Genomic DNA, 15,627 nt, shown 5'->3' on the forward strand with positions numbered 1-15,627 from the left:
CCAATGGTTGAGCAACGTTTGCTTACTTTTTACTCACTTTTAGACCTCCTGAAGCTGCAACTGTAGACCATTCACATGCTCAAATGTGATTTCCTCTGCTGAAATGTCCTGTTTAACATATTTTCATCCTGTTTTCTGTTGCTTTCCCAGGTCACGTTCGGTTTATAGATTACGAGTACTCCAGCTACAACTACCAGGCATTCGACATTGGGAATCATTTCAACGAGTTTGCAGGTGAGAGGATAAAAAAATGATATGACCAGGAGTTAAACTTACACAAAACTTACTCTATGAACTATATTTATCTTATAGCCTCTTTTTTTTGTAAAATATATTATTAGTTACTGTATCTTTCACACTATAAGGTGCACTTAAAATCCCTTAAAATCCAAAAATCGACAGTGTCTCTTATAATCCGGTGCTCCTTATTTATGAATTTTACTAGTCAGGTTGTAAGGAACAGTAAAGCCAGCTCCTGAAGACCAGCTGGAGCAGTATTAGCATTAGCTGCTAACTGCAGCGGTAGCTCTTTCGCCGTTCAGAGGTGAGTACATCGTCTGCGTGTTTGCTGTGTACCAAGCTACATGGGACAAACCGCTTGCTGACCTCTAGTATTACTAGCACTAAGTGCTGCTAATTACCCTGTTGAAAATATTGGAAATCTAAGTTTACTGTAAATAAATGAAAGTGCTTTTTTGGGTAGATTACTGTGCGACACCCCTGTTTCCTTACTATTGTCGCTTAAAATGCACCTTATTCTCCAGTACGTCTTATGAATGACAATAGACCAGAAAGTAGATATTCATTAAAATGCACCTTATAATCCGATGTGCCTTATAGTCCGAATGATACAGTATTTTATTTTTGTACTAATTGTACGGAAATTAGTTTACTATTTAGTCTTTTTGGCAAACTTTTTTTTTTTTATACATCATACATTATTTATATTCGTTTTACATGCATATTTATAACCATCACTGCACACTTACTTCTGGACATCTCAGTTCAGACTGTAATTCATGTCCATTGTCTTTTTTTTTTTTATGCGCGTTACTTAACAACGAACAGTTGAACCCTGTTCGGAGCCGATTGTCTTCACAACAGTATTTACTGCTACCAAGATGGCTTCCTGCGCCCTACATAGAGCATTTCATTGGTTGTGAAAGTAGGGATTTGTGTATTAAAATGGTGCATTGTATTCCTAACAAAGAGGCGTTTGTGGTTCCATCTGAAGGCACAGATCTTTACTGGACATATAGTTCACTGTTTGGGTGTAGATGCCACAATTTCTCCCTTACGCTGCATTTACACTGATCCGTCGCATCAACGGACATGAACGTTTTCCTTCCCTTTGCTTCCCTTAACAGCGGTGTTGCCTGCATCGTCCAATTAAATTCCACGTGTGTGTTTAAATGGTAAATAGTTTTATACAAGCTAACCTGTATTTCCTGTAAACTTCTAAACTATAAATGTTTGAATGAGCTTCATAACATTATTTAGTGAGCAGCATATAGGCTAACAAAAGCTAACTAATTAAATATAAGACCCACCAGAGACCCCAACAAGTGTGTTAATTCAAATCCCTGTAATTTGGTAGAGATGAATCACAAAGCACAGGGAACCTAAAATGGCTGTAATTTTCTTCAGTGCTTCACTGGAACAAGTTTTGCATACATTAAGAGGTGTCTGGTAATGAAGTGCAAATACTTTGTTTTCTTACTTAATTAGAAATTTTAGTTATCTATACTTTACTGGAGTAATTATTTTTCAGATGACTTTTACTTGTGTTTGTACATTTTCACTAAATTATCTGAACTTTCTACTCCTCACATTTAAAAAAATAGCTTCATTACTCCTTTTGGCTTCTCATCATTCAAAAACAAAAAAAAAACCCTATCTAGATAAATCTCTCCATTCAGATTGAAGAGTGATATTACACCTACTCCAATGAACCTTATAGTCTAATTGTGGTTGGGTGGGAAGTATAAACATATACAATTCCGACACCCGACGACCACGTCACACATACACTCCAGCAAGAACATAGCAGATGTATGTAGCCTAGTATAAAGATTATCTGTTTTCAAGATCCTGTGGTCATACTGAAAAAAAAAAAAAAAAACTTTGAACTATTTTTCCATATTTTCAAACTTTAAAATGGGTCAGTTTGACCCATAACATAACAGGAGGGTTAAATAATTCCATAAACACTATAAAGGGACCTAAAATGCTCAATGTGTAATCATTCAAAAGAGGTATTTCTCAAAAGCTCTATTGCATAAGTAAGATACAAGTTTAATATTACAATAAGAGTATGTTATTATTGAAGCCATTAGAGGCATTAAAGTATTTAAGCAGTGGTTTATCAGTTCATCACAATTCTCTTTCTCCAGTAAACAAATACAATCAGTTCAGTGGGCATTTAAAATTATCCTTCAAGTTAAAATATTAATATGTTTAAAAGGGCTATAGTTACTCATATTGCAAGGAGCAGCAGCAGAAGCTCCAGCAGTGCTTTTCTCATGTTTCTCCAGGCAAGATGGTGCGTGAGATTCTGGTGTGTTAGCTTGTAATAATAACTGGCTAGTGTTATAATTCTGTCTTTGCATATGGTTATTATTTATATATCCCTACATACCTTTACTCTTTGTCTGTCTGTCTGTCTGTCTGTCTGGTTTCTACTTATTTGTAATGATGAGAGAGACAATGATTTTTTGGGGTGTTTTTATTTCGCAATAATCTGATTGAGATGTATGTTCAGGTGTTCAGAGTGGGTTTGTTGCAAGTTTTTTTGGGGCTGGACACTCCCAGCTAGTTGCCACAGGGCTGCTGCATTAGTAGTTACGCACCTTCTGATTGGAGTACTGAGCGGAGTCCTTAGATATTGTTGCCTGAAGATGTCACCACTGTAGCTAGCTCCTAGCTGAAGACATTATAGCATAATGCTAGCATAACATCAGCCCAACGTTAGCACAATGTTGGCGTGATGTGTGATTACTAACATAATTACATGAAACACTTCTCATTCTCTGTGACTGTCTTGTTCTTGTTCATATTTATAAGCTAAATATGTGAGTTAAATCCAGATTTTACATATATATATATATATTTTTTATCTTAAGAGTAGAATAGACTCTTAATAAGGTACGTTTGGCTGACCAACATAACCAAGCTGGTTGCCCAGAATTACCATAATGTTTGACCAGCATGACTACAGCAGTCACCCAGCATGACTAAGCTGGTGGACCAGTATGACTGTCTTAAATGAGCTGGTCAAGCTGCATGTCCAGAAAAAAACAAGCTAAATGACTAGCATATCTAGCTCGACCAAGCTGGTTAACCAGCATGACCAAAATTAAATACAACATAATAATTAAATACTCTTTTAGACAGGGCTAATCAGTTAGCTTTCCAGCACAGGGCATGTTTTATTTGAAAGTGCAGCTTCTTCTGTAAACTGATACAAGCTAAAGTCTGTATTGAGCTGGTTAAGCAGTGTTTTATACAAGTCTGTATAAATATACTGTTCCATTTGTGCTGCAGCGTAGTTCTTTAAATTTGATAAAAAAAAATTCCTATCACTCTGTAACACACTTCACAAGATCTACTCATTATTACACGTGTGGAGAAATGGTGACCTTCACTTTATAAGTAAAGAACTTTATGTATATTTACGTTATGTACAGTTTTCTTTGATGGAGGGGGGAGGCTTATTGCATTGTCCACAGTGCTGCCTGGTTAAGGTGGATAAATAACACATTTTTAAAATTATAATTTATTAAAGTTTTAGGTAAGATTGCAGCAGTTTAGCAGGTTAGCTTAGATTTAGCTTAGCACTTATTCAAATGGCACCCACTCCACTTAGCATAGCATTAGCTTTTTGCCCTTTCTTAAGCAGTTTCCATTTAATACATTTTCACTATATTGCAGTACTGTAAGCAAGGCAATATATATATATATATATATTTTTTTTATCACATTTTGCAAAAATGCTGATACTATAAAAACACATTTATAAAATGTGTGTAAAGGTTTTTTTTAATCTTATCTGTACAGTTGGATCTAATGACACAGTACAGAGTACAACTCTGCTATTTGTAAACCAATGTGCGACACCAGTCTTTACGTGTGAAACTAATAATTTTAAATTGATAAATAACTTCCAGCCTGTGTGAATGTTTTTTATAATAGACTTCGTAAGTTTTAGTTTAATATAGGTATGTCAGACTATCAAAATGTCCTACAAAATTGGTTCTGGGGCCTAAATGTTAAGCTCTACTCACCAGTAGGAAGTACAAATGGAGGGCATGACAAAAAATAATCACAAATAATCAACTAATCAAACAAATAATTGGCAGATACCACAAAACTGATATCACCGTTATTGAAACATTATTTATCGCGATAAATACCGATATCAAATTATTGTCCAGGCCTACATTAAGCTTAGCACATGTATCAGGCAAACACCTCCTCTCTTCTGACTGGAAAGATGAATTGCTTTAAAAAGATTCATTTGCATAAATTTGTCCTCGGCTCAACTTTTTGAGCCACCGCATCCCACACACTCAACATGCCTGACCCGTGATACACCCTGTGGCTGTGTTGATGTGACAGAACAGTGTAAATGCAGTGTAGATATGATTCATGTAGGAGGCTTTCTTGACTTTCCGAGTAGGAAATATGAACCGTGGAAGAGTTCAAGCTAAAATATCCTATATGTAATGTAATTGGAACACAGCATAAATGTGTTTGTGTGTGTTAATTGCAGGCATGAGCGAACTGGACTACAATTTATACCCCAGTCGGGAGATGCAGCTGGACTGGCTGCAGACCTACCTGAGGGCCTACAAGCTGTGCAGTAAGAAGGGCGAAGAAGTGAGCCAGCGTGAGATAGAGACACTCTACGTGCAGGTCAACAAGTTTTCTCTGGTGAGTAACTTGATAGTGGGAACCTGGAGAGGGGAAAAAGACACTGAAGGACAGAGGGAGACAGTTTTACATTAAAGCGACAGTTTCACAGATAAAGAAGTTTGACTGTATTGTGCTCTTTTTATGTTTTACACTCAGCATCATGAACTTTAATTGTTGCATCCAGAAGAACATGTTGGATTGCAATGCTATTCATAAGAAAGGGGAAGAGGTTAAGAGGACCAATAAAGGAGTACAGATGTATAGTGCGTAACGCATGTGTAACTCTGGGGGGGAAAAAAAAAAAAACGCCAGACATCTGAGCACAGATATATAGTGGTTCCTAATGGAGTCCTGCAATAATCCATCCTATGCAGCTTTGTCACGTCCAATCGCATCGCATCACATACACTACACATTTTCAATCAGAAGTACTGTAAGCCTGGCAGCTGGCCATGGCATAGTATCTGTAGTGTCTTTTAAGGCACATTGTTGAGACAGACAGCAGCATTCTGGGGACGAGCATTGTCCTGTTGGAATAGTGAAATAGTTTTTTTTTTTCATAAAATTTTACATAAATGGTGATTGTAAAAAAACACATTTATAAAATATGAGTAAAAAGAAAGGTTGCTTTTTTATCTTATCTGTACAGTTGGATCTAATGACACAGTACAGAGTACAACTCTGCTATCTGTGAACCAATGTGCGACAGAACATGGTGTGGTAGAACATGTAAACTAATAAAGCCTGTCTGAATGTTTAATCTATAATATACTTTGTAAGTTTTAGTGTAATATAGGTATGTCAGACTATCAAAATGCCCTACAAAATTGGTCTTGGGACCTAAACGTTAAGCTCTCTTCACCAGTAGGAAGTACAAATGGAGGGCATGACAAAAAATAATTGCGACTAATCAACTAATTAAACAAATAATTGCCAGATTAGTCGGCTACTAAAATAGTCATTAGTCACAGCCCTATAATTAGTGGTTTTATAAGTAGATTTGAAACCAGTACTTTTCCTTGAGTAAAAAGCTTGAGTTGATACTTCAACTTGTACAGAAGTATTATAAACCCTAGTATCTATACTTCTACCTACAAAGTAATGAATGGGACATTTGCATACATTAAGCTTAGGACATGTATCAGGCAAACACCTCCTCTTTTCTGACTGGAAAGACGCATCGCATTGGACGGATTCATTTGCATAAAATTGTCCTGTTGGAATAGTGCACCGAAGTGTGCGTTCAGAAAAAATAGAGCCATTGCTTACAGGACAACAAGACTTCATTAACAAAAAATTGGCCTATCATTGTTCACATAATGAAGATCAACACCAGGCCTTCTGGATGTGAGAAGCTTAACAAAAGCCCTTGTTGTCTTGGTTCCAAACAGTGCCTCCACACTGAAAATGTAATGTAAACTTATAGCCACTCCATTACCAAAAATACTGTAAAATAATATTTTTAAAAAGTAAATAGGGGAAAATGCATTCATGATCACTGTTGCTGTTGTTTTAGGCCATGCTACATACTGTACCTTTACCTCACCTGTCCTGTGCTGTGGAATTAAATGGAAGAGTATTAGGTGTGTGTGTGTGTGTGTGTGAGAGAGTGAGAGAGAGTGAGAGAGAAATTAGATTGGCTTTGGCAGTAACCTCCTGTTCCGTTCTTTTGACAGGCGTCACATTTCTTCTGGGGTTTCTGGGCCCTCATCCAGGCCAAGTATTCCACCATCGACTTTGACTTCCTTGGGTAAGCAGTCCCCTCCTAGAGTAACCACTATATATATTGCAAATAACCATATTTTCTTTTAATTGAATTTCTCTTCCAATTAGGGATGGTAGAATATCACTGTATTTTACAAGAATATTTTTGCAATCTCAATATTATTGGCGACATGACAAAACATCAGAAGAATATGGTATTAATTTCAAGGTTACACTACTGCAAGTTTTATTTGGTATAAATATAACCATTTTAAACATTCAGTAGAAACCAAAAAAAAATCTGTTAAATTTTTTGTCTGTTTTGTTAACAGCAGTCAATTCCCAAGACCCTAACTTTTGTGCAAAATAATCATTTTATAAAATAAACGTAATAAAATGTAACATTTTGTAAAAGTTATGTGATGTAACAAAAAATCAGCCACCAAACCAACGTTCCTTTAAAATACCCTTAAAACTTCACGGTAAATAGCAAAACAATAACAAAATAGACTGCTGTCAAGACAGTCTCACAATTCTACTATTATCACAAATTGATTTTTTTAATCATTTCAAATAGGATTGCACAATATATAGTTTCGGAATTGCAATCACAGTGTGCACATATGCAATAGTCACATTGCAAGAGATGCATGTGTCTCATAGAAAAAGTATTATCTTATATATAATTATTATATAATAATACAGTAATTTATATAATAATATAAATAATATATAATAATAATTTGCGCACATACCAAATTCCACATACATTTATTTATTTGTTTGTTTGTTTTATTGGAATCCTATCATCACACAGATTTTATTTAGGATGCTAGCCAATACAAGCAATATAAATAACAGAACCAAACCCTTTTAAATAATAAATATCAGTAATAATAATATGAATAATAATAACCTACTGACCTAAATAGTACAACTACTGGGCCCATGCTTTAAAGTATAAATAAATAAGGTTTGTCTGTCAGAACAGAAGATAATACTTCTAAAGGAAAATTCCTAATAGTCCGTTGCTATTGACTTACTGAAGGAGCTTAGTCTGTTATCCAGAGACTCAAAATACACTTTTTACACAATAAAGACTGATCACACACACATTTTAACCTAGTTAGAAACTGTGAAGTTACAATACAGTTTTTTTATTTAATATCAAATGATATTTTGCTCTACTTGACGTTACTAAAAGAAAACTCATGGCATGTAAGATCTTTAAAATCTGGTGAAATTCCTGTGTCTTAGTGCATTATAAAGTAAATCGGAAAAACAAAATATTGCAGTGTCAGTTTTTCCCCAATATCATGTAGCCCTAATTTTACAAATTACTGTGTACAACACAATACTGCACGCAACTACTTCCAAATACTATTGTCACTTCTTTTAGCTGTAAAATCAAAGGTCCATTGCTTCTCGCTGAGTCAGCTCCCAGCTGTGGGTGTATGTTCAAGGTATGTAAATTAGGAGCAGTGGAGGTAGGGAAATACTGACGTGTGGCTTTCATGTGGAAATATTTCCAATTAAACTCTGCATTGCAAATAAATCAATATAATATATAAATAACTCTGATAAAGATGCAAATAGTCTAAATAAATAGAATGTGAAGGACTGATTATTCATTTCCATAAAGCATATCTGGTGCAGGACAAGTTTGCATTTGTGCACAATTGTCCTGAACAAACACCATGCTTGGATGAGCCAGTAAATCCCAGAAAGCACGTGGAGATAAATGCTTAAAGTTTGCTAGCAAGAAAGGTCAGTTCTGCTTTTGTAGGTAATACAAATGTAAGCAATAAGCGAGTATTGTATGGTTAAAGGTTGTTGCCATCCTAGAGTGATAAAAATTATTAAATAATACAATGCAATACAATTCAGTACAATGACTAGTGTGAGGGTAGCAGTAGCTTCCTTTAGATAAATCTAATAGTAAATGTAACCCTCTTGAATGAAATTGATGGCTGAACTTAAACTGAACTAAAAAATAAAATAAAATAAAAACAATATATTAATTAAATTGAAGTTGAATGTTTTTGATATTGGTAGAATAAAAATGACTGCCAAACTAAAAATCTATAAGTAAAATTTTAAGTTTAAAGTTATAAAGTCGAAATTCTTTTTGATGATCTAGAGTGAAATTTGCCTCTAACTTCAGCTGAACTTCAGCTGAAAGAATAAGTGAACGTTTAAATTAATCAGTGTTTTTGACATCCTAGAAAGTAATTGACTTAAATTAACTTAAATAAACTTAAAAATCAGTTCTTCAGTAATAATAAAATAGTAATTAAAAACGTGTTTAATTTAGTTTTTTGACATTTTGACAGCAAATGTTTAGGTAAAGTGCAAAGTTTACTGATGTTTTAACATCCTAAATTGGCTTCTTATAATCTTATAATAAACTACAGTAATAAGTTAAATTATTTGTAAAAAGACATTTCTAGAATAAAATTAACCAAACCTAAACTGAACTTTAGCACTTCAGTAATTTTACTTCCTAAACTGGAATTGATTGCTTAACCTTAACTTTTAGTATTTCAGTAATAAGTAAAAATGAAATGTTTTTTACATTCCAAAATGAAATGTACTGCCTTAATTAGTACAAAATTTCAGTACTTTATTAATAAGCCAAAATGATATAGTAATAAATACAATGTTTTATTAAAAAGTTAATTACTAAAATAAATTTAAGTAAAAATGTACATTGTTTTTATTTGATAGAATGTGATTAGCCACCTAACTTAAACAGAACTTCATTACTTTAGCAATAAGTAAAAATTTAAGTTAAAAACATTTTTTGACGTCTCAAAATGAAAAATTTACTGTCTAATTTATACAAAATTTCAGTACTTTAGTACAGTACTTCACATCGACCATGCTATCTGCCAAACCCCTGACGTGAGGTAAACTGAAGTGAACCCCTCCTGTGTTAATGCCGCCACTGAATGTAATATTAATGTATTTGTTTTATCTTTAAAGTACACTGGCTGTGGCTGCTTGCTGTGTGCTGGTATTCATGAATGAAAGGCTTGATGGGGGGCGCGGCTGTTCTCTGAAGCTCCCCTGCAGCAGGGTATAAATGGGGTGCAGGCTGCTGTGGCCGCTGTGGCTGCTGTCAGTAGAGGCCGGCGGCGTCCGTTTGCAGGGTGAAACGTAGAAACGTGAGCCAACAGAAAGCACTGGCATTAGCACGCCACCCCGGCGTGTCCGCAGCAGGGTCGGTGTTGTCACCTAAACAAACTCTGGATGACGAAAATAGCCCTGCATGATTCCACACGCAGGAGAATAGCTGTGTCTGCCGGTCCTGCGGTGACGTCGGCGCTCCGCGGTGTCAGGATCTGAAAGTGCTGCAGTTGGAGGAATGAAATGTGCTGTTTTAGGTTTATAATTAACATAAAAAGTATACTTTCTGTATATAGGTACTTATGCATAATATGCCATAAGATGCCAAAATCTGTATGTTCTTTTTCTAATAAAATGAACTCAAAATTTCAAAATACAAACAAAAGTACAATGATAGAAATTATTGCAGTTTATCAAAAAAATAATAAAAAAAATAAACTTTCCGAATCGTATCTGTCTTAATTACGTAATAGAAAGTGTATATAATGTGCAGATTTAAAGATTGGAAAACAAACAAAAGGTCAACAGAGAGTCCAAAACCTCAACATCATTAAATGTGTTTGGAATGACTCGTATGCTGTGTTCACACCAGTAGTTTATTTGTTCTGATCTGAATCAGATAAACTACCAACATTTTCTCACTGGTCACAACAAACCTTGTGAGAACGTTTTCTCCTTTAAGTGTCGGAGCGGTCTAGGGCAGGTGCAAGAGAGTAAATACAGGAAGAAGGTCCGGTGTTCTGGATTAGTGAATTTCTGTGCACATTAACATGGAGCAAAAGCAGAGACGGCATAGCTTGTAAATATATATTTGCTGTGGGTGTGGTGATCTCTAAATGAGGTGTGTTCAGGTAAATTTCTGGCGTGGTAAACAGGTGCACCTGCGCAAGCAGACGTCCACAGTCAGTTGTTATTGCTATCTTGGCAGCAAATTGCCAACACCCTTAAAAAAAACGTAACGCCACCCATAGCGTTTGCCTGTTGCCAGCTATGCAAACTTTAACATCAACAATAAACAAAATGAACGAGCGTGAACAAGCAGGTTAGTTACCTCTGCTGAGAAGTTTTCCCCTTAAATAGCAATCCACCAAAGTCAGAGCACACCTGACTCTTAAAGGAATGGCAAGCGACACCCTGAATGATTTATTTCACATTATGTCCAAAACAAACCCATGATTAATTAGTACAATTAGTACATGCCTTTGTGTATTTCAAGCCACGCAAGGCATACTTTTCCCGTCGTTACGATAGCAAAGACACCCTGTCTTAGCCTTAATAGATTGCTGAAATAAGGCCTGTGGAATACACCTGATAGCTGGGTCTTGATGACATCGAGGTCACATCACTTTCACATCTAAAACAAACCACTTCAGAGTTTACTGGGCCGATACCCAGACCACATTCTCTCTTTAAGGTCAAGTCAAAGTTGGCTTGGTCTGCATCTGAGTGTGATTACAGTGTTCACATCTACACAAACTAATTGCACCAGATCTGTGCTAAAAATGTTTTATAATTTTTAGGGTTAGTTATTATTATTTTTTCTTTGCTCTTTTCTCACAGTTATGCTGTGCTGCGCTTCAATCAGTACTTCAAGACCAAGCCCATGGTAATGGCACTCAAGATCCCAGAGTGAGGAGCGTGGATCACCCAACCACTGCCCACACATTGATCCTCATTGACCCTGGAAGCATAGGCACTTTTTCCAGCTTGTGTTTTTTTTTTTGTTTTTTTTGTTTTTTTGCGGGATCCCGCAAGGGTGGATAATAGGATGAGTCGAGTTTGAGTCAGGCCAACTTTTTCTTTCTTTACCCCACTGACAAAAAGCAATCTTTCCCTGCCCCCCCCCCCCTTTTTTTTTATTTTTTTTTCTCACTGACGAACTCGATCCACCTGCCGTCTTCACTTCCAGTCGATCCAGATTCCATCACTGATTTAGGCACTTTTGTGAGTTCTTTTCTTCTTTTTTTCTAATGTATTATTATTTTTCCATTTTTTTTCTCTTTGTTTTATTTATTATGGGGAGCGGTTGTGCAAAGGTGTACCTTTCTCCCCAGCCAAAGCAGCCTATGGAGAAGCGGACGCACAGTAGATTCTATGCAGTTAGAATGGCTTGGAGAGTGCGGTGGGCGTTTGCGGTGGACCTTTTGCAGTGTGCGCATCTCGGCAAACGTTGTTGAATGCGTTTGAATAGAAAAGAAGGAAGAATCTCACACTATATTCAACTCAACTCACTGTAACGACACATCTCTGCTGCGTAGGGGGGAAAGAACCAAAAATGAGTCAGCAGACCTGAAGTAGCATTTTGTAGGAGTGAAGAGAGCAGGCTGATCAACTGACCGTGACTCTCTCTTTTTTCTTTTTCTTTTTTTTTTGGGACATTGTTCCAGAACATTCCTCAGAAGTTAGGGCCACAAGGGCCATTCGCCCTCCACTTTCTAAGGACCAGGCCTTTTCTGCCTTTGAGGCTTTTATGGTAATTAACAGCTCTGTTGAATTTTCCATTTGTCACAGGTGGTGGAAAATCCCAGCCACCCCTCACCTCTTGCCCTCGCATCACCTGGCGAGAAACGAGCCGGGTAACCAAAAAGCTTCATCCGCTTTGACGTCTGCAGCATTCAGCCCTCTTGGCACGCACTTCTAATGTCTGAGCCCTCTCCAAAAAATAAAAGTGTGATCTGCAGTTTCTAGCAGTTTCCCAAAACAGGAAAAAGACTGAAATTATATAACGCCGTTGCATAAGATGATCCAGGCCATCAGCGGCTGAAGCTTCGCACCGGCTCATCTTCCTCAAGCATTAAGTCCAAGATTAATTACTGTTTCATCAACATCAGCATCAGCATTAGAGACAAAGGATGAACTTAAAATTTAACCCCTTCAAACTACAAACTGCAGATGTGGACTGTTGTAAGAAAGGAATCCAGACTAAATGCATCACTAGTTGCATCAGGGTTAAAGTGTTCTTCCTATTTGGCGCCCTCAAATTTACCTGCAGTGCAACCAATAATAATAATTCCAGCTAACTGTTTTCACTCACAGCCTTTTAGTATCTTATTTTATTCATAATGTTGGTTATTTAATATATCTCCAAACACGTTTTTCACCTGTTCTTTATCTTTCTATGTTATATTTCCTCCGAATTGGAACATTCCATCAATACAGTACAATATTGTGAAAAGTTGGAGACCACCCTTTGTTTGTTTAATGTCCAGTCAAAGCAGCAATTACATTTTAGGCTTATAGTTATTTATTATTGTAAGGAAATTAGATATAGAGAATATAGAAGATAAGCCACTTGCACAAGGAACATTGAGTGTTGCTCTTTTTGTTTGGTTTGGTTTGGTTTTACTAAGGAAGGAGGAAACCAAAGCCTACCACAATGCATCACAACTATTTAAACCATGTGAAAATGTTGTTTCTGTTTATTGGTCAGATCTGTCTGGAGCGTGAGCAAGAAAGTAAATACAGAAAGAAGGTCCTGTGTTTTGGTATAGTGTAGGTTTCCGTGTAATTTAACATGGAGCAAGGACAGAAATAGCTTTGGTTCATTACTGCAGTAATTATCTGGCTAGTAAAGCAGATTAAAACTTGCAAATAGTACATCTAAATGTTGAGTCGATCAACATCGGATCACATTCTCTGCGCAAAAAAAAACACTTATTTAAAAAAAAAAAAAAAAAAAAAAACTTTCTTTGGAAGCAGACCAAGACCATACCCTCTAAGGGGCACGGTTAAGTTGTTTTGGTCTGTATCTGAGTATGATTTCTGTGTTCACACCTGCCCAAACAAATCTAATAAAAAAATAAAGGACTAAAAGTACAACTCAACGTTGGAAGTGTTTTTCAATGCAGTTTTGACTGGAAATCATTACAAGCAGGGATGGTCTCCAGGTTTTTCACTATTTGCTCCACATATTTATTATCCATAGCTTCATTAAAGTCTGTTTGAAGCTTTGGAGCGATTCCCAGATTCATTTTCGGTGTAGAAATCTGTGGTGAAATTCACCAACTGTTGCACAAATGTAATTTCTCCTGATCAAATATAGGCATGTTTCAATCAAATCAATGTAAATTTTTGTTTTTTTTTTTTGCACCCCCCCCCCCCCCCCTTCCTTTCTTGTCTTCTTTCCCCCCGAGCTGCATGCTGAAGTGGTTTAGAGACTGTGGTCTGCTCTGTTTTACACTGAACCCTTTGCTTCAGGCAGTTTCTCCAACCCAAGTGTCCTTCTGACTGGAGGCCAGTTCAAATCCTGATCCTAGTTCAAGTTCAAAGGCATTATTGTCAAAGGTATATGAAGGTGTTTTAATGTGTTTCTGAAGTCTGTTGGCACATGTTGAAGGCTCTGAGCTCAGGCTAGTCACGCATTGCTGCTCAGGTGCACCCACACTGTCGGACGTTAATGGTTGATGACGCTGGTTAATAATGAAGCAGCCCAAGCTCCCGGCAATAACTGGAACCAAGAAGCACCATGAATAATTTTGTAGCTAGTGAGGCGCTAAACGATCCCGAACGACCTGACGGCGTTTAGATGACGACAGAGTTTAGTCTGGCTCCAGAGCAGGGGTGTCAAACTACTTTCAGGTATCTAATTCTCATTGCATCAAGGGGCTTAGACAGATTTTCTAATTGAGAACAGCTCTACTTACAGCTCTGTCTGAGCTACTTTATTTAGCTAATTTATTTATTATATAATAATATCTGTGTAATATCTGTACACAGAGCCAATTTTCAGTGTTTAAATCCATCAGGACTAAAAAAAAAAAAAGAAAAACAGTGCTCTAAAGGTGCTAGCTAACATTTCTGAAGAACATCTTAGTGACGTAGCAGAACAAAAGAAAGAAAAAGTTTACAATTGTGAAATTTTGTAACTTTTAACACAGTTTGTTTGGAATCAGGCTGCATGATACATCATTTCAGCATCGCCATAGAATGTATGCTATAGTCACATTATGTATATATACTATAGTCATATATGTATATATATATAGTCATATATAGTCATATATGTATACATACTATAGTCATATATACTATAGTCATATATGTATATATACTATACTCACATTATATATATATATATATATATGTATATGTATATATATATATGTATATGTATGTATGTATGTATGTATGTATGTATACTATAGTTACGTATGCTATAGTCACATCCCAGGATGTGCAGTGTTATATCGTGCAGTTTAAAACATCAACATTTTGTGTATTTCGGGTATTAAACTGTTCTCATTTGCCATGACTACTTCTACCAGACGCAGATTATGTGTAGCCATTATTAAGAATGCACAGAATATTCGCCAACATAAATTAAATAAAAAGATTAATGAAGAGAAGAATAGGAATAATCTAAAACTACATTAATTTCTTTGATAAATGTATTTAGGCTATTTAATTCATGCAATGGTGAAAAAAGTGTCAAAAGTAATGCAAACCTGCAAAAAAAAGTTTTACTTTAATTTAGTTTAGTTTAGATTCTGGCCCAAAAATAACATTTCAGTGCATTTCTACCGTGCGGAATTTATTTTACTCCAATCTAGCATATACAGTGTGCTTAATCTCATCATTACTTCTGGTTTAAAAAAAAATCTTTTTTTTTTTTTTTTTTTTTTTTGTATTAATATTGCAGCATTTGTCACAAAAAAGTTTTTTTTTTTTTCCCCAACATTGTGCAGCCCTATTTTGGAACATAAACTGCAGCCTAGAATATATAGAATATATAGAATATATTAGTTTGTGCATCACAATAAAAACCTCTCTCCCGCCCCTCTCCTAAATGAAGATTCTGCAGACTCTGTTTGACACCTCTGCTTTACTTATGATTAAAACTTTATCTTGCACATAATCGAAGCGCGACAGCATTGCGTAAGT

At 36.0% G+C, this 15,627-nt stretch overlaps 1 protein-coding gene across 2 annotated transcripts in view; it reads left to right on the forward strand.

Annotated features, from left to right (window-relative positions):
* etnk2 (ethanolamine kinase 2) overlaps positions 1-15,333 on the forward strand; it is a 33,817-nt gene extending 18,484 nt beyond the window's left edge. For both annotated transcript variants that reach the window (XM_007251399.4, XM_022682311.2), the window contains exons 5-8: positions 151-234; positions 4,772-4,932; positions 6,591-6,664; positions 11,308-15,333. In XM_007251399.4, coding sequence (XP_007251461.1) covers positions 151-234; positions 4,772-4,932; positions 6,591-6,664; positions 11,308-11,380 — 392 coding nt within the window. In that variant the 3' untranslated portion in view covers positions 11,381-15,333. The remainder of the gene's footprint in view (positions 1-150; positions 235-4,771; positions 4,933-6,590; positions 6,665-11,307) is intronic.
* The last annotated feature ends 294 nt before the right edge of the window (positions 15,334-15,627 follow it).

This window comes from Astyanax mexicanus, chromosome 24 (assembly GCF_023375975.1).
Source record: "Astyanax mexicanus isolate ESR-SI-001 chromosome 24, AstMex3_surface, whole genome shotgun sequence".
In the NCBI taxonomy this organism is placed as follows: Eukaryota; Metazoa; Chordata; class Actinopteri; order Characiformes; family Acestrorhamphidae; genus Astyanax; species Astyanax mexicanus.